Below are 18,691 nucleotides of genomic sequence, written 5' to 3'. Positions count from 1 at the left end.
ATTCTTTTTAACTGCAGTACATTCATTACAACAACCCTGCAACCCCCACATCCTCCACGCGCCCCTCCACCCCCCAATCCTCTACCCTCCTTCTCCCTCGCCATCGCACATGTGAAATAAAGAAAGTGGATGTAGCCACCTCCAGCAGCTGTCCTGGACTTAAAGCTTTCATTAAAAACAAGACAGGCGCTCAGGACAGAGAACTTGGCTGAGAGATAGTACACACTCATTCATATGCAGTCTTACTACGGTGGCGCTACCACATTGCCGTACCTCAAAGCTAGGAGAAGAGAGTAGAGCCTACAGACAGCGTGGGTGTTAGCGTAGAGGCCAGGCAGCATTGCTAGCTCTCAGCCATCCTCCTCTCCCTCCACTGACAACCATCAACTCTTTTCAGTGTACTCATGTATGCACCTCATTAAAATATATAACATACATACATTAAAAAAAAAAACACATCTGAAGTCCAAACTAAAGGTCGAAAACTCAAAGGTATTCAGAGAATCACACGTGAACATGCTTAAAAACAGAGCAAGCATAGACAATACATACATAGATTTATTAATATCCATTTCATGTAAATCAATAACTGCAGCTGCTTTATAGAAGCACTAGATTTGTATAGCTGTTATGGAGCTCCTCAGATGTATAAATCCACAAAACCACAATTATTAGTGGATTCCAGCAAGAAATAAATAAATAAAGTATTTTATAAATTGATTATATCTATTGGTTTTCACCCAGAGAATTAGGAGACCAAATATCATTAAAGCTGTGTATTGCATTGCTTTCTCTTCCAATACGTCAATGACACACTGGCGTCAAACATTATCTGATTGATTAAAACATGCTCGAAAATGGATTCCCCAGAAAATTCGTAACAGAGTCACAACTTCACGACTCCTCATCATCGAGCTTATTAAATGAATAAGTGTAAAATGAGCAAGTTAACTAACTCACAGTGAAGAAAAAGCAATTCACAGGAGGAAAATGGTGAACAAATGAGAAAGCAAATCAGAGAGGCAATTAACTGACAAATTATTAAAACTGAATAATAATATAACGCACACACACACACACACACACACACACACCTTCACGATAGATTGCAGTGAAGACTTAATACCTGCTTTTTGAGGGCATATTTTCCTTCATTTACAAAGATGCTGTTACATATTACAGATTGTGACGCCATCGCTATAGAGGACAATGTATCAAGATAATATTTGTCATCATCAGTTTCTCTGATGTCTTTGTCATCATCAGTTTTTGTCATCATCAGTTTACCTGTAGGGCGTTTGTAGACATCAGGGATGAAAAGATATTAAAAATTACTACTGGATTAGACACTAATATCCAGCAGCGTCGACACCAACACTCCTATCTTTGCCTCCTCCAGCTGACTTATACCTTCACGCAGCCTCTCCACTCAGTAGCAGCTGAACACTTGAACAGCAGTGAACCTTCACAAGACTGAATAACATTTTATGAGGAATTTCGTGAGGTTAGTAAAGCCTGGCCATCTTAAACATTAAGAGACAGCGTTAATTTATCAGGATAACACAATTATTTGTGTCTAAAAGGTGTCATGTTTCTCCTAAAATCCCAGATTGGAGCAGAGAAAAGTCTACCAGCAACTAGACAAAACCAGTGGCAGGCTAACTTAGCAACTCTGTTTGATCAGCAATGAAAAAATAGAGCCAAATCAGATTTTTGTCCCTAGCCTTTGCAGAAATATAACACTTGAAAAACACCTTTTTATTTCTGTTAAAAATAATATAAGAACAAACTATGTTATTTAAACAATTAAACCTTCTGGAGGCATTAATTTAATATATAGGCGCAAGTAACACACAAGGGTTTCTCCCGGGATAAACACACTTTTGAGTTTAAAAAAATGTTTTTAAATACAAAAATATAAGTGTACCTATCAAATGTACAATAAACATGACATAACAATTTTTTAAAATAAATGTGATATATATAAAGAACGCAATTGTCCCGTGGAGCTATGTCACATATGTTTCCGTTTAAGAAATAAAATTTTGAAATAAAATCATGACATTGATGACATCACTTGACTTCCTGAGACATATTTCCTGACGGTCTATAGAATGTATTGTAATTTTTCTCTTCTGTCTCATAATTTCATAAGACACTTTAAGTCACTGGTTTGACCCAATTTTTTTGTAAAAAACAAAGAAAATAAAAACAGCAAAAAATTATTGTCAATAATAATAATAATAATAATAATATGTTTTTGTGTAGAGTATGTCTCACAGGTTTGATGCCTTTTAGCAGCTATTTTGTTAAAAGCATTTTTCCTGAAAATTTGTCACTGCTGTTACTTACTTAATGGTAACATCATTGACGCCCATCTATAGAAAAACTTTATCAAAAGCTGTTCACAGAATATTATAACATAATCCTCCTTTTGTCAGGAACGTTCAAACAAAGTGTCTCCAAACGGTTTACCTCGATGTTACTGTGTGTGTGTTTTTTCCTGTCTCAAATAAAACGTGTCACAGACACTGACATGATAATAAAGTTAAATCAATGAAATTATGTTAAACTTAAGGAATGAATCATTACTTATTTTGAAGTATTTTCATAGTTATAGCAAACAGATGGCTGCATACACCTGATTGGAAATGGTAACATATAATTTATTTTTGTATAATTTTTAATATTCTGTGACTCTGGCTACGTGTGCTAAATGTTTAAAGTAACACCAGTGACAAAAAAGCAGGACATGGTGTCTATAAATAAGTAGGGAAATAAGATTTAAATCTGTCATTTTTGTAAATACATAAAGTCAACGAGTTATGTAATAATGCAGTCGAAGTTAATGCCAAAAAACGAAAGCAATTCTAAGACATCTTGGTGTCGCAAAAGCAAATATTTTGCAGAATGACGCAAAAGCAGAGCACTACCTCAGACTGCCTAAAAATACTCGTTTTTTTTTTCCTTTGTTGCACTAGGAGAGTGTTAACGTGTTTGTCATACACACACCTTACAGTTAGATGTTTTTTGCACTTAAACACAATTTTGTCATTGATGTTACGATTTGTTGGATCTTTACGAAAAAACGATGCGTCTTAATTTTCTGTCAATTTTTTCTCCACTAGTACTGAAAACTTTACCAAGTTCTGAGTATTTTCCAGCTTATCATTACTGAGTTTGAAATTTTAGCATCTTAAATTGAACAATACAGCAATAACCAATATAAAATTACAATTTAAGGCTGCAGATTATGATTCGAATCATCAGCTAATCTCTCAATAATTCATGTGTTTCCAACACAATTTCCATCAGCCTGAGGTAATGCTTTGAGGTAAGTTTTTTTTCAGTCTTCTCATCAGAGATACACATAATGGAATATATAAATAGATCACATTTTAAAACTCTAAGGAAATTTGTGCTAAAAACTAATAAACTCCTTTTTTAGCCTACAACATATTAACTGTATTCTTATTGCTGACCAAAAGTAGTTAAAATAATTATTTTTAATCTTAATGATTTACTTTTTTTAAAATAAATGTGAAATACCTTGTTTTTATCCAAAACCAGACACATTTCACACAAGTCCTCAAATGAGAGACAATGAACTGATGAATCATTGTGGATTAATTTTTGTAGAATGAACTGTTTTGGTACAAAGCCACATACACACAAACGCATACCAGTTAAAACTAGTACAGAACCGCTGCATCACATTGGCATTCACCACACAAGTGCAACCTGGACAAGATGTGAATACAACAAGAGGAATCCCTCATAAAGAAGCTCTAATAAATGCATACACTTAATACACACAGACACACGCACTGAGAGCTCATTGTCTGATGTGAAGAGAGACTTGAGAGTAGTAGGATGATGCAGAGGAGGACAATGAGGAGGAGAAGAGGAAGTGATGCCAAGAGGCCGAGCCAACAAGTGAGATAAAGAGGTGGAGGGAGGGCCGAGCAGCAGATACACGGCGAGAGAGAAGAGGAACAGGCTGAAACATCCAAGAGAAGAGTGCAGAGTCTGTAGGACACCATCGATCCAGCTTTGGCAGAAATAGACAACCAGACCAAGAGCGGCACAGGCTCTCTGAGGCACACTGACTGACAGCAGCATGGCTGGCCCTACACACATCAGAACAGCAGGAGCTTTTCATGCTGTACATGAACACTTAACACCCACACACAAGCATCCATGTGTACGCACAAACACATTAACAATGAAGGCACAGATAAAACCACCAGGAAATCACAGGCAAAAAAACGGAGATTGAGACCAACATCAACAGCACGCGCATGCTTGCCAGAACTACTACATATTTTCTGATAAAAAAATAAATAAAATCATACAGCTTGTTTTATGCAGCACCACCTGGAACCAGTTAACATTACGGCACAACAATCTTTTCAAGCTCATTCCAAAATGAATCCAAAACTTGTAGTCGTGATTTATGCACACAAAGTAAGCAAGCTATAGCTACAAATACAAACCTCAGCTTTTCCTGCGTCGTATTCAAACCAAGTTTCCACTTTTGATCACGACAAATATGTGGTATATATATATGTTCGTTTGGATTGTAGGGCCTCGTAAAACGATTAACAGGACACTTTCAAAAGCTACAATAATCGGACATGAAATCAATCAGATATGAGTTAGTTGGTTAAGCTTTTTCTGCTGAACATTTTTGGGGATTTTGAGCTAGCGGTCAGAAAACAAGCAATCTGGTGATGTCACATGTGACTCTGGCCTCTATTAAAATGTAACAAGCAAATTTCACTTGTCCTGTTATATCACACAAATTATCTGAGAATATTACAGTCGATTAGACTTCAGATAATATATTAATTGGTAATGGAAATGTCCATTTAAGTGATTTCAATAACAATGATCTTAGTGATATAATTGCATTTCGAAATCTTTTTTTAATTAGCACCAAGGCTGTATAAAAATTAAAAAAGAGGCTCTGTGTTTTCAGTATACCTGTCACATGACATTGATAATGAAAATAAATCACCAGCCCACCTAACCAACAGTACTCTTCAGTAGCCACTTGGGGACGGCTTAAACTGGGAGTCAAACCCATTAGATCAACAGGTTTAAATGCTCAAGCTTAGAGATGATATTAGCATGTTTACAACACTGTTTAACTCACTATTTTTTTTAATATTCAGGCTTAAAGTTGGGGTCACTCAGTCACACAGTGAGCGGCAGCCGATCCTCGTCTCAGTGAAGCTCTCCCAACAGTGTTTGTGGTTTTAGTGACTTCTGCAGTATTATTAATTATATCAAAAATAATATGGCCTGTTGGCAGGTGTTCAAGAAGTTTTTGCTTCAGTTTTGAAGAATGAAATCGCTGCTGTTGTTGCTCTGTTGTTTAACTCTGTACATTGCACCCATTAGCTTGCTATCCAAGCTTGCTATTACTAGCCAATAGCAGAGCACTTCTTTTTCTCTGAATGTGGCTGCTGCTGGCTCCAGAATAACAATATGGTGATGACGCCGGCACTAGGCTGGAATTTTCAGTGGCTGCATCTTTTATGTACAGTCTATGTGCTGCGCAGATACAGAATGAAGAAAAACGAACCAAAGTGTCATGAATGCAACAACCCTCATTTCAGCCTTATCATCATGCATACATTTTCTGCAGGTGGTTTTGGGACTAAAGCAGTCTGAGTGACTGCTTTGCATTGACCCATCAGACCGGCTGATTGTCAGCTTTACTGACTGGCTGCTGTGGCCATCAGGAGCAGAGTGCTTGTGCAGCGAACATTTCTGCCTCCCTCCCTGGCCTGGCTGGGACTGATTAAAGCCTTCTGCTGAAACAAGGTCATAATTCACTTAGCCATTTCCCAATTTCCGCATAATTACCCTCCTGCTTCACAAACGCTAACACGCATGAACACATCCGCACCCGCACACATTCGCACTGAAGCTCAGACACAAACACATTTCCTCTCTGATTTGTGTCATTACTGAGAAGAGAGTGGTTAAAAGGTTTCAGAGTTGGCCTCTTAGTGACAGCTTAAATGGATAAAACCTCAATTAAAGACTCTCTCCCTCTCTACATGCTGTCTCTCTGTGGATGGAATAAGCATAATTCTGCGTCCTGTGCATTTTGCTGAAGTGAGGACCTTTTTCCCTACTACCAGGTGCTAAAACAAACCTTCACAGTCAAGACTTTCACACCACAATTCTTCCTGTCTTACGAAAACCTGTTACAGAGAAGCTAACTTCCCAATAAAAGCTCCCATCATTCCCTCACAATTCAGATCTGATGATGTTTACGTCTTGACGAGCCGATAACAATATTCATAACTGAAGCTCAACAATAAACATCAACATTTCTACCCAGCGAGCAGTGACAATAGAAACATTTCTCCTTCCCTGCTGCGCCTCTGTATTGTCCTGGCTGGCATCAGCTGATTCCTGGTTTGTGCAGAGTTGGATGCAAACAGCTGCATTTTTCACGTGGAACTGTACTGTCTTTATGCAGAGGAATACTAATTGTCACGTCCGTAGAGTTTATTAACGCTAGACCACTCCGCTCTGTTGTGATCAGGCTCAGCATATGGCCTCAGACTGCCGCTCTGCTGCTATCATTAGCCGCGTCACAAACACACCATTGGAGCATCTGGTGTGTGCGTGCGCGTCCGTGTGTGTCTGTGCAGGAGCTGACAGTCATTATTAGTACCCCCAAAGCCCCTAGAGCGCTGGTGGGGAATAGAATATAGAGAATGCTCACATATACTTCACACATACACACACCAAAACAGCTTGTAAACATCGCAGCCTTGTTATTAGCACCTGATTACACTGCTGGAGCTTAGACAGCGGCTCAGAGTATTATGTACATATCAACAACAACATCAAGTGCGTGCATCTGTGTTTATGTGTGTGTGTTTTGTCTGCTCTGACTCCAGCTCGTCGCTATGGGACTTGTTCTCTGCGGACAATTTGCTCAAATTTAACACATGGGTGGGAAAGATAAATTCTTGTTGCACCCCATACTTTGCCTAAAATCTACAGATAACAAGGGAAGACGGTCATTCAATAATTTGGCCGTCAAGGAAAAAGGCAATTCATCCGCTTCAAACGGCACCGTTTTAAGTTAAAGCGCTGCGTGACTCGGTGACTCTGATGTGGCCCCTCTTGTTCTTGCAACGTGATTTCTGAGGATACTCCTCTTTGCAGTCACCATTTGATTTGTGCACACACTGCTTCTGTCCTGAGATAAACTCCAGGTTATGCTGAACAGACCTCGACTTTAAGAGCATTAACAGAAAAGATGATAATGTGTTTGACTGTGTGAACTCGTGTGTGCCATTGTGCAAGTATATCATTTACATTTTAAGGTACGCGGTGATTTGCATCTGTTTAAGCTTAGAAAGTGGTCAAGTTTGAGTCAGTGGTACAGCGGTAAGAAGAAAGCAGAACTATTAGCAATGCATATAAGGTTAAATATTTTTGGAGTACGCTTAGGTGAGAGACTAGACGACCAGGGCTGTGCCATACCATAGAGTTCACAATAACTATGCAATATAAAAGTGTCATATTGCAACGTCATGGGTTTATGTTCAACAACAAGAAACACTCACAGATACAGAAAACAATATGACAAGTCCAGGCATGTCTGAGAGGAAGAGCACCTAATACGAGAGCTACTTCAGAAACCTCCAACAAAACATGCAAGTAAACTGTTCTTGATAAAGGTCGAAACAACACACCTGTTTTAGTGTATATACACCTTTAGGGCTACAACATAAAGTTACGTTGGCTATTGTTAAACTGAACTGTTAAGTCATGTTTTACTTTTACTTAAAATTCCCAGAAAAACACTACAGGGGTACTTTTGTGCTTTCATTTGAGTGACGCTGTGTCACTGTGTTTAATGCTGTGTCACTACTATTGTAATATAATGCTGCTGCCGGCACCTTGTTTCAATAGATTCACACTTCAAAGTAGAAACGGTGACATCAGTGACAGCATCTTATTGGAAATGAAGGATGAAAAATGCCCTTCATTTACTTATAAATTCTGCTGCCTGCAAGCATCAATCAATCACTGTTCATTTTAATTTTTTTTCTGTATCATCAGAAATATCATTATTGCAATTTTTTTTTGGTATCATGATGTAAATTTGAGACTATATGTTGTATACTATGTTGCCCACCTCTCCAGACAACGCAGAAATGGAAATGGTGAACAACAGACTCAATGCTTAAAAATGATTTGATTTTCTTGTAGTAAGACTCTTTCTCTGTTGAGGACCACAGAAGAGTTACTGTAATTCAAAAACACTGAGAGTAAGTAACGGGAGAGCTGACTCATATTTGTCCCTGGCTGTTTTTCAGATCCTATTTTGGCTGCAATCTCTTGTGCTTTGCTACAAAAGCAATCCCACTGTTACTATAACACAGTGCAGTTTAGCAGTGAGTGTTGGGCAGTGAGTAGAGTGAAGCGAGTGAGATGGAGGAAAGAATTTGCACCGCATTTTGAGATCACCCAATTTTCACACCTGGCCAGAGCCCAGGTGTGGCTGTCAGATTGTTGCTTTAGGAAAGTTGCATTAATTGGACAACACTCGCCCACCGTGTCTGAACACCTGAGCTTTTAATCACTTTAAGACTGTCCAGACAGCACTTCTGTGAGAGTATACAGTGGCCTTAACACAGAACACAGCAAGAAAAGCAATCACTCACACTCTTAGTCCCGTCTTTGGTTAGACTGCAGTGGCTGGAAGCACCAATAAGGAAACACATGCACGTTCCAAATGCCACACGAGCACCAACCTAGAAAATTTTTTTAAATAACAGCTTCTAAAGAAATTAATCTCATATTGATGCATGATTTGAGCCACACCACTGGGTCTGTTGCATGATCAAGCTTTTCTACTCTGTTATTTAAATCAGCTTTTCCTAGTCAAACTGTGACTATTAGCACAGAATTTCCAAAATAAAATATGTGCTTTCTTCATAAATATACATGCACATTCCAGTAGATGTAGACATATACTGAAGCAATTAAAACCAACTTTAAGTTACAGACTGGATGAAACACTACTATACTAGTGTGATTAGATCTTTTACTAAGGGCAAATCTGGAAATTATGTGCAACACGTTATTGATTATACCCACTGACCTACAAAGCTTCAATACCAATCACTGTTTGTAATATACAATGAAAGAGGTTTCTGTGTCCGAAATATGTGTTTGTTTTTATTAGTCAGTGTCATTAATCGCATAGGTCACTCATCCAAGACCCAACACTGACAATTTCCAAGTAAATCGATATCACATTATCAATACATACTGGTCATATGTGGATTAGCCTTGACGTTTTGGCCGGTTGACATACTGATCTATAAGAAATACTGATTTATTCAGTATTTCTTCACGACAAGGTTGTGTAAAAACGCAGATGAAATTTAAAACTGACTCGGTCTGCAACAATACAGCATTTATGTGCAGCTCACTGCAGCCCACCAAGCTACACCTCCACCTCCCATGAGGTTGACAACCAAAAATAAATTCTCAACCAGTTAGAAACACTGATAGGATTATAAATACAGGGAACCACATTACTATCAAACACATGCACCAGTTTTTAATTATTCCTGGTCATAAAAATAGGCATATTCTTTCTAAATCGATGGTTTACTTCTCTTACCGAGGTCGTGTAGGAAGATTAATTTAGCAAAGACTGTTTAACTCAGCTCTGAGGTGAAAGCATTTCTACTCCTCAACAACACAGTGTTGGTAATTCTAACAGGGAATCTAAAAGGCTTGATAACAACACCCTCTGCTAACCACTGAGCCACCAGAACAAGATCAGCAGTCACATAAATCAATACCAATCCTGGGTCAGATATTTGTACCTGTGAGACCTTTACTTTTTGCCAGGCTTGATCACAATTGCCGGACTCACAGTGACTCTCAGATGTGTGTTAGTAGAATTACAGCCGTAAAATTCCCCTACACCTCGACCCCCCAAAAGCTCTTTTTGAATCCAACCATTACAGTGACCAGTTAGTGCTAAACCCAAGGCCAAGCAAGCACGAACACTTAACATCAGTACTTCATTTTCACAGCAACGCTTCCGATTAGTCGATGGTGTAAGCGAGACAACATTTGAGGAAATGAAAGGGCCAATCGAGATGCAGAAAAAAAAACAAAAAAAACCAAAACATGGTGGGCTTGATTTTTCAGGGTTTTTGAGTGTTTCATGTGTGAGCTTTGAGAAAGATGCACGGCAAATGGCTTTAGTCAACATTTCAAAGTGTAAAAGAGGAGAGGAGAGAAGAAACAGGAAGAAAGTGTAGGTGGCGAAAGGTGAAGAAGAACTCAAAACAATGCAACATACCTTCTAGCACATGCAGTTCAAGTTTATTTGACAAAGCAGGAAATATCGCATAAAATCGACATTAAATTAAAATACCACCACCTTATGAGTGCTTTCAGGAGAATGAGAGAAAGACACACACCCTTTATATCTGGCTCATCTGCAAAGTTTAAAAAAAAAAAAAAAATTGAGAGGAAAACCATTCATTTATTTTCCTCCTTTGCATCTCTTATTGCTCCTCTCACCTACCAAGCAATGACTGTCCAATCAGAAAAAAATGACTGCAGCATGCACACGCATATATAAAGAGTGAGGAGCAGCGCAGGACAGAGAAGACCACTGAATCTTGTTACGCAAACAGGAGTCATCCATCACACAGGTGTTCCCTATTGCTTTTAATTAATGACATCTCTGTGTGAACGTCTGACACCACGCATGGACACACACCTGTACACCATGTGGCCTCATGATTCCTTACTAATGAACAGTCTGATAAATATGTCTATAGCACAGTTAGAACCCTGTGTGAGGCTTTTGCTGCAAGGGTGCATCAACACACATCACAGCTGTGGCACCTCAAACATCACGGATAGATGGGTTGTACACACACATGCATGCCACGGGTCTGGTGATTGTGAGTAATACTCTTCTTTGTGCAGCTACTTATAAATGTAAATACTGTTGTCCCGAGTAGGGCTCAGAGACCGATAGTTTTGCGTTGCTGTCGAGGAGAGTGTTGATTGGCCTGCTCGACCCTCCCGTCTGTCTTAGAGTCTCCCTCTTTCTTTCTCAGGCACAGCCGCGTGTACGAACTCGCCGCGCGGATCAGGGCACCGGCCAGGCATTATTATCATCATTATTTTGAAGGCCGCCCTGCCCGTGCCCTATTACAATTCAACACAGCATCCACCTGAATTCGTCCTCCCTTCTCCAACCAGTCTCGCAGTGTTTCTCTCTCTCGCCGCCTCAGTCTTCTCATATTCCTGGCATTATTTCTCTCCTGCCTTGCGTGACGTGTCTCTGTTCACTCCGACAAGCCGGATGAATATAAAACAAGTTCCACCTTGGCATCGATTACCACACATGCACATGTGCATTGGTATGAGGAGTAAATTCTCCCTGCAACAGCTGGCTTTATTCCAGAGGTATGCATAGAGGTGACAGTGTCATGAACAAACACACGCACAAGCACGCACACACACACACACACAACGCACACGTAATGCCTACAGTTTCTTATGTGTTTGTTTATCCGCAGCCTAATTGCTTGAAAAATATACAACTGATAAATTAAGAGATATCAGCAGATATCTATTATGCAAATCAGTTAACTGCTGTGTTATTAAATTACACGCATACACATGTATAGCCACGCACACGCTCGCGTACGCGCGCGCTCACACTCGCAGCAGTGGTTAATTGCCAGGTGGTGGAAGATAATGTGTGATTTAACAGGCTGATGGATTTGTTTTTGTTTCGGTCACCCATCAATGAACACAGACATCTGTAACAGGGCAAACACACATGCACACACTCACTCTCACACACACACGCAAAAAATATGCACACCGTTACACACACATTCATGCCCAGGGATATCAGTGACAAGTGACTGATAGGCGGTGGCACCAGCCTTTGTGCGAGACGCAAACATGGGAAATAATCCATCTTATAGAAGTTTAAAAAAGTACACAGCAGCGATGTGCGTGTGTTTTTACGTGCACACACAAAGCTGCGCATGTAAGTGGGCGAGCTAGCATGCGCACAAATGTAGGCCTGCAGACCCACATTTCTGCAAGCGTGTGTGTGTGTGTGTGTGTGTGAAATAGTTAATGCTTGGTAACAGTCTCAGCCTGTCTCTTGTGGTTGATGAGTGGCTTGGGGTCAGAAGCTGGTTGAGAAACTGCTGGGTCCTGAGGCTTTACAATGTGTTTACCACTCAATCTGACAGCAATACTACAGCTTATTATTGGCCTTCTAAACCTCCACACTACACTGCAAGTTAGAGAAACTCCAGGGAGGCGGATCGCCAACGGCTAAAGACACGCCAGCCAACCTTACAAATGTCGGATGTTGTGCTGTTGAGTACAGAGATTAAAATAAATGCTGGAAATAGGATCTGCGCTGCAGAAAAATGGTTCAGTAGTGAATGAAAGAGTAGATTAGACAGGCTCTCCTGCCGTTTATCTGTCTTTTATGTCCCACTGTCCATGGCCCCTTTGTCTCCTAACTCACTAAGTAGGCTGAATTGAAAAAGTTAGCCCCACTCACTGCTCGTGCATTGTCATTGTGCATGTGTGCAGTGAGAACGAGAAAGAGAGAAAAAGACGGGGAAGATCAGGGATGAGGCAGGTCCGCTGAGATGCGGCTTGTTCTTTAATTAAACACAGTCTTTTATAAAAGACTCACACTGCAGGGGCTAAGAATATTCTGCCACTGGGATGAAAACAGTAAAGGCAGGGAACCTGCCGAGAAAGAAAAGACTGACTGCTGGGCTCTGCAGTGCTCGAGTCCTGGACAGTAGGGTTAAAGGTTAGGCTGCTCCAGACTGCTTGAGTTCTTGCCCTGCTTTTTCTAAAAAAAAAAAGAAAAGAAAAGAAAAGAAAAAAAAAGAAAGAAAAAAATGACCACACGCTGAATTTACAACAAAAAAAAAAAAATCAGCTGAAATTGCTTAATTGAGTTTGCACTTCACCAAGGTTAACGCAGCTCATGTTACATCGAGCTGACTGAACCGAGGTCTGGGGTTCACGTCTCGCCTTTCTTTTATGCCTTTTAGCGTGTTTCTTTTTCCTGCGTTTTACCAAAATCAACTTCTGTCTTTTACATAAAAAGCGAAGGTGGAATTTCATTAGCATTTATTATCAAATTTTTATAGCGGGGGGGGGGAATATAGAAATTGAATATGAGCACCTTCCACGCGGGCGGTGCTTGGAGAATAAATACCGGCTAAAATGCATTAGCAGCAACTGTGCGTGCAATATTACTCTCTAAAATGTGCAGAGATTATTTTCTTACTTTCAGGAAAACTAATATTGTTTCCACTCACGTCACAACGAATATCCTCATACCTTCCGCGTCTATTACTTCACGCAGCATTTTATGTGTAGTAATTCTGCTGCGAGGTATAAATACACCTGCCTCTCTTTGTTTTATTCCACGCTGTAAACTAAAATCACTGGCCTTGAGTAACCGTTGGCGGGCAGACTCATTCATCCTCCTTAAAGTAAAACAACGCCGTATTTTCTGACCTTTCACTTTGTTTATGCTTTTAATAAGCACAGTCATAAAAGAACCGCTATTTATCCGACTGCTCATTCGAGGAGGTCGGTAAATTCTGTTGAAGAGGTAAATATCACATGCTGAGCTGCTCTGAGGGACACCTGGTATCCGAAACACTTTGTGCACAAAGACAGGATTCACTGCAAGATGGAGCGCGAAAAGGTAGGTGCGTGCTCTCTTCTGTACTTCTGACACATAAAGCTGTGATTTTCTGACATTATTGAGACAAGCCGACTATATTAAATCTAACAACTTACTAAAAATATGGCTTCCACGTTTCATCTGTGTTCATTCAAGCGCAGGACAAAGTGCCTGTAGGCCATGTTGAAACATGGCTGTTAAAACATGCAACATTTTACTATGAATTCTACCAGGAAACATAAACCCAGAGTGTGTTGCAGCAGACTGACGCTTCATTCTTAAGAATCCAGTGGCAGAGCCCTGAACTCAAGAGGACAGTATTAGAAAGGCAGCTTTCCAAAAAGAGGGGGGGGAAAGAAGAAAGACGAGAGAGAGAAAAAGCTTTTTCACTTGATTCGAGATAGGGGCGAGGAGCGAGGGATTAGGAGGATAACAAAAAGGCCAACGGACTGAGTGTAAACAAGAAAGGGGGTTAGGAAGGGATAGAAGGAGAGAGCAAGTTGGAGAGGGAGCGGGAAGGAGAGATTGAATAGTGACACTGCTACAACACAATGGGGTCAGGATGAAGAAGTGCTCCTAATTGAACCAGATAGAGGAGAAGACAGAGAGAGGAGAGGAAGGCAAGAGAATCACATGTGATTTCCTTCCTTTTCTTCTCTCTGTTCTCATCCACCATAGGTGTAGCAGAGACGGGGAGAGAAGGGGGGGGGGGTAAAATGTTACAAGCAGAGATTGGTGGCTGAGTAGGGAACAGAAACCAAATATGTCTGACCAGTTGTGCAACAGAAGGTGTTGAAAAGATGGTTTGGAGCCACCTTGACTTCACAGCAGGGGTCTGACAGAGCTGTTTGGGGCTCAAAAATAGCTTAGGAGAAACGTGAGAGGCCTGCTTAAACAGTGCCTGTGGATCTACATCATTTCTTCCATTAAGTTTAAAAAAAAAGAAAGACAGACAGAGAAGGTGACTGCTGCAAGGCTGATAGAGGCTTTAGAAGCAAGGCTCACAAGAGAAATAAACAACTGATGAAGTTCAAGTGTGATGGTACAAATACGTCAGCTCGGGCCAGACAGAGCACATCATTTTCTTCCCTTTAGAGGGGGCAGATTAAGAGAAATAGTAGACACACACAAACACAGACTGGTAAACATAAGAAAAATGGGGTCTTACTGTATGTTAGAGCTGTTCCAGTAAACGGTATGCCTGTTGGCTGACACCTGGAGCAGGTTCGCCCAGGTGAGACTTATTAGCACCCAGAGAGACAGCGCTACCAGAGCCATGCTCTCGGCTCCTCTCTCGGCCTCCGATCCTTTGGTCTCTCCGGCCACACTCTCGGTCCCTTCACCCCACCAACCAACGCGACTCAAACATCCCAGCAAATGCCTAACAAACGGGAGAGGGGGAAAACAGATGCTTCATGCATTCATACAAAACGTTCAAAGTCCATACCTGATGTAGTAAATAAGTGTTGGAAAAACTCAAAAGTCTATAGCGCTGTAAAGTAACTGAGAACCCTCCCCTCCTCCGTAAACCAGACCTCCTTCCCTCCCTCCCCAACAAATCCTGGGGGCTTCAAGTAAAAAAAGAAAAAAAAGAAAAAGAAACGGGGAGGGGGGGGGAGAGTATTGTCCGTATGTGCGGTCCCCCCTGCTTTTTCTGACTGAGCTGATCCTCTCTTCTCACCGGGAACTGCTGCTTGTGAACCCGCCAGAGGAGTGTGGGAGGACGGTACTGGGTCCAAACGGGAGGTCGGTCTTTCGTTGAGCACCAAACAGCCCGGTGCGCCGGGAAAGAGTTACGTGCTGCAGATGTGGAAGGAAAAAAACAAGGCTCAGGCTACTGAAGAAAAAAAAATGAAGGATGAAAAAACGATGCAAAAATCAAAGATACTGAGCAAGTCCACCTCTTTTTGTCCCTAACTGTTCTTTTTCTTCTTTATCAGGATGCTACTGCAGTTCTTTTTCCGTCCAAGGATCCGAGAAACGCAAAGCACACCACTGAGCTCTATTATCGCTGCAAACAATTCAAGCAGCCAGTTTCATTAGGTCTTCAAGACTCTTTCCGACAACCATCCTTTACGGTGAGCACCCTGCCCACCCGTCTCTCTCCCTTCTCTCTCTCTCCTCCTTCTCCGCCTCTCTCTGTTTGGTAGGCAGCACTCGTTCACTTTTTAACTCCACCCCCAGCGAGCGACAAAAGCGCATTCCTCCAATATCGTGGCCGAGCTGCAGTCCATCAGGCATCACTGCAACTTTAAGTTTTTTCTTCTTCTTCTTTTGGTCAACTGTTCGACCTCCACCGATGGCGTGAAAGTAAAAAGCTCCGAATCTCCCTCGGTGCCAGAGAAGTCTGCAGCGACCATCTGTATTTATACCCCCTCACCGCACTCAAACACACACACCGAAGGACGTGTGTGTGTGTGTGTGTGTGTGTGTGTGTGTGTGTGTGTGTGTGTGTGTGTGTGTGTGTGTGTGTGTGTGTGTGTGTGTGTGTGTGTGTCCTTGAGTTGTCGGATGTTTCCGTTTATTACAAAAGCTACAAACACGCATACACTGGCGCACTTGCAGGCCTGTTCTCCACAACTGCCCGTCTTTGATCCCCAGACACTGTAAGTCAGTTTAATACAGCGCTGTTGGAGCATCATCTGCTATTCTGTTATTGGTGCAGCGCACGCAGGCTCGTCCGTGCGCTGCGGGCACTAATACACAGAAATATACAAACTGTACCCTTGCAGATAAGTCATGTGCCTCCGTAATATTAAGATTCAGCCTTTTTTTTTAATGCACAAATAGATCACATCCAGACAGTGTCTGATAGATTCTGAGTTCTTTGCATGTCCTGCAGGGACAAGGTGTAATCCCCTCCCCACCACGACCACCACTTTCACCTCCACTGACACAACCATGTGTTTAAGGTGTGTGTGTTTGTGTGTGTGTGATACAGAGAGAGAGAGACAGACCAGACAGGAAAGGAGACACGTGGAGAGAGGGAGAGAAAGAGAGAAATTGCAAGTAGGAGAAAGATTGTTACAGTTTTCTAGCTGCCTGCTGGGAATGAGTTGGTTAAGGATAAGTCAGAATGATTTATTGGGAGAAAAAAGGAGGGAAATGGGAAGAAGGGGCGCAAGAAAGAGAGAGAAAGGGATGAAATGCCATTGGGGAATCCCTCTGTCTTCTCCGGTACTTCCAACCCTTTCACGAGCTGTCCATTTTATCCCCCTCTGTCTCTGTCCATCCTTGCTTCCTCTTCTCACCTTTTTTCCCCCCTCAGATTTCGATGAAAATTCTCTCCTCTGTGTGCAACGTTCTACCTGGTAGTTTGCTTCTGTCCTTTGTTAGCTCTGTTTCTGGTGGTGTCCAGATCTCCTCTGCTTCTCTCTCCATCTCTGTTACATCAAGGAGGCTGTTTTTTTTAATAAGCACTCCTCTTTTTCCTTTTCTCCTTGCCCCTCTGTCTATCATTCTTCCTCAGCCTGTCCAGTTCATAGATCTTGTTAGACAGTGTAGTATCACAGCAGCACAGTCAAACATCTGGTACAGTTAATTAGTGAATATTTGGTCTCGTATTCAATCGTTCTGCCTTAAAAAGACTGGTGCTTGAACTTTGAGAAAATGATATTCTTTCAGAGCGTGAGGTTACTCTGTGTGCTAAATATGAACAAGGTTATTTTCAGCTCAGCATAACTTGTGCTTTCTTCTGAAGCCCCCCTCCTTTGTTTTTTTCCTCTACCTGCCCACTTTTAATTGCATGCTGCCACCATGATAGAAAACAGTAATAAAAAAAAGTTTCAAAAATAAAAACACACTTTCCATTTTCAGATTTTGTGCTAAGCTAACTGCTGACTAGCATCTTAATCAGCAGTCGGATATATTTCATTTTTCACAAAATAAGTAAATTTCCCAAGTTATTATCACACAGCCTTTATAATGTTGACCAGTTTTATTCCTGGCTATGATGCAATATTAAAAACTCGAGGGACACTTATTAACTTTTTCTGGGGGTTTAACTTCCATCTCATTGCCTCTTTATTGCAAATGAAATTTGTTCAGGTGTTATTGTGTAACCTTACAGTGGGGGAAATAATCTTTTGATCCCCTGCTTAATTTGTAAGTTTGCTCACTTACAAAGAAATGAACAGTCTCTAATTTTAATGCTGGGTTCGTTTCTATGGAAAAAGACAGAATAGCAACCGAATCGCCCTCGGTCTAAAGCTCCTCACAAGATCTTACCTCATGGGGCGAGGGTGATCGTGACGAAATGAGAAAGATGGTGGATCAGCTCACAACTACACAGGAGGAGCTTATTTGTGATCTGAAGGCAGTTAGGACCTAAGTCACCTAGAACACCAATGGTAGCACATTATGTCGTAGTAGATCGAAACCTTCACTGCCTGCAAGATCCTCCTGGTCTAGAAAGTGCACATACGTGCCCGTCTTTGCTGGTGAACATCTGAACGATTCACAGGAAGCTTGGGAGAAAGTGCCGTAGTGAGATGAAACTAAAAAGCACGCTCTTTGGCATCAATAAGACACCTCATGTTTGGAGCAAGAGAAATGCTGAATATGACCCAGAGAACACCATCCCCACAGTCAAGCACAGAGGTGGAAACATTGTCTGTTTTTCTGATAAGGGTACAGGATGACTTACTACTAATGGATGGGACCATGTGCCGTATGAACCTCATTCCCTCAGCCAGAACACTGAAGATGAAAATTACCCAAAACATACCACCAAAGTAAGAAGAGGAATGACTAAAGAAGAACAATAAGGTCATTTAATGGCCTAGTCAGCCTCCAGACCTCAGTCCTAGACAAACTCTGTGGAGGGAGCTGAAGCTGTGAGTTGCCAAGTGTCAGCCAATAAACCGAAAGAGTGTCTGTAAAAAGGAATGGGCCAATATCCCTCCTGAGATGTGTGCAAACCTA

At 41.3% G+C, this 18,691-nt stretch overlaps 1 protein-coding gene across 2 annotated transcripts in view; it reads right to left on the bottom strand.

The window, feature by feature from the left end:
• efna3b (ephrin-A3b) overlaps nucleotides 1–16,025 on the bottom strand; it is a 72,715-nt gene extending 56,690 nt beyond the window's left edge. Inside the window, exons 1-3 of one of the 2 annotated variants that reach the window (XM_080896929.1) lie at nucleotides 15,670–16,025; nucleotides 15,450–15,568; nucleotides 14,937–15,149 (exon numbers count right to left, since the gene is read on the bottom strand). In XM_080896929.1, the coding sequence (XP_080753055.1) occupies nucleotides 14,937–15,046 (110 nt within the window). In that variant the 5' untranslated portion in view covers nucleotides 15,047–15,149; nucleotides 15,450–15,568; nucleotides 15,670–16,025. Of the gene's footprint in view, nucleotides 1–14,936; nucleotides 15,150–15,449 lie in introns of both variants that reach the window. The other variant, XM_080896928.1, reaches the window with a different exon arrangement.
• Nucleotides 16,026–18,691: the final 2,666 nt, after the last annotated feature.

Source organism: Rhamphochromis sp. 'chilingali', assembly GCF_963969265.1.
Source record: "Rhamphochromis sp. 'chilingali' genome assembly, chromosome: 11".
Taxonomy (NCBI): Eukaryota; Metazoa; Chordata; class Actinopteri; order Cichliformes; family Cichlidae; genus Rhamphochromis; species Rhamphochromis sp. 'chilingali'.
Note: the sequence above shows the minus strand (reverse complement) of the source record. Positions and strands in the feature narration are given on the sequence as shown.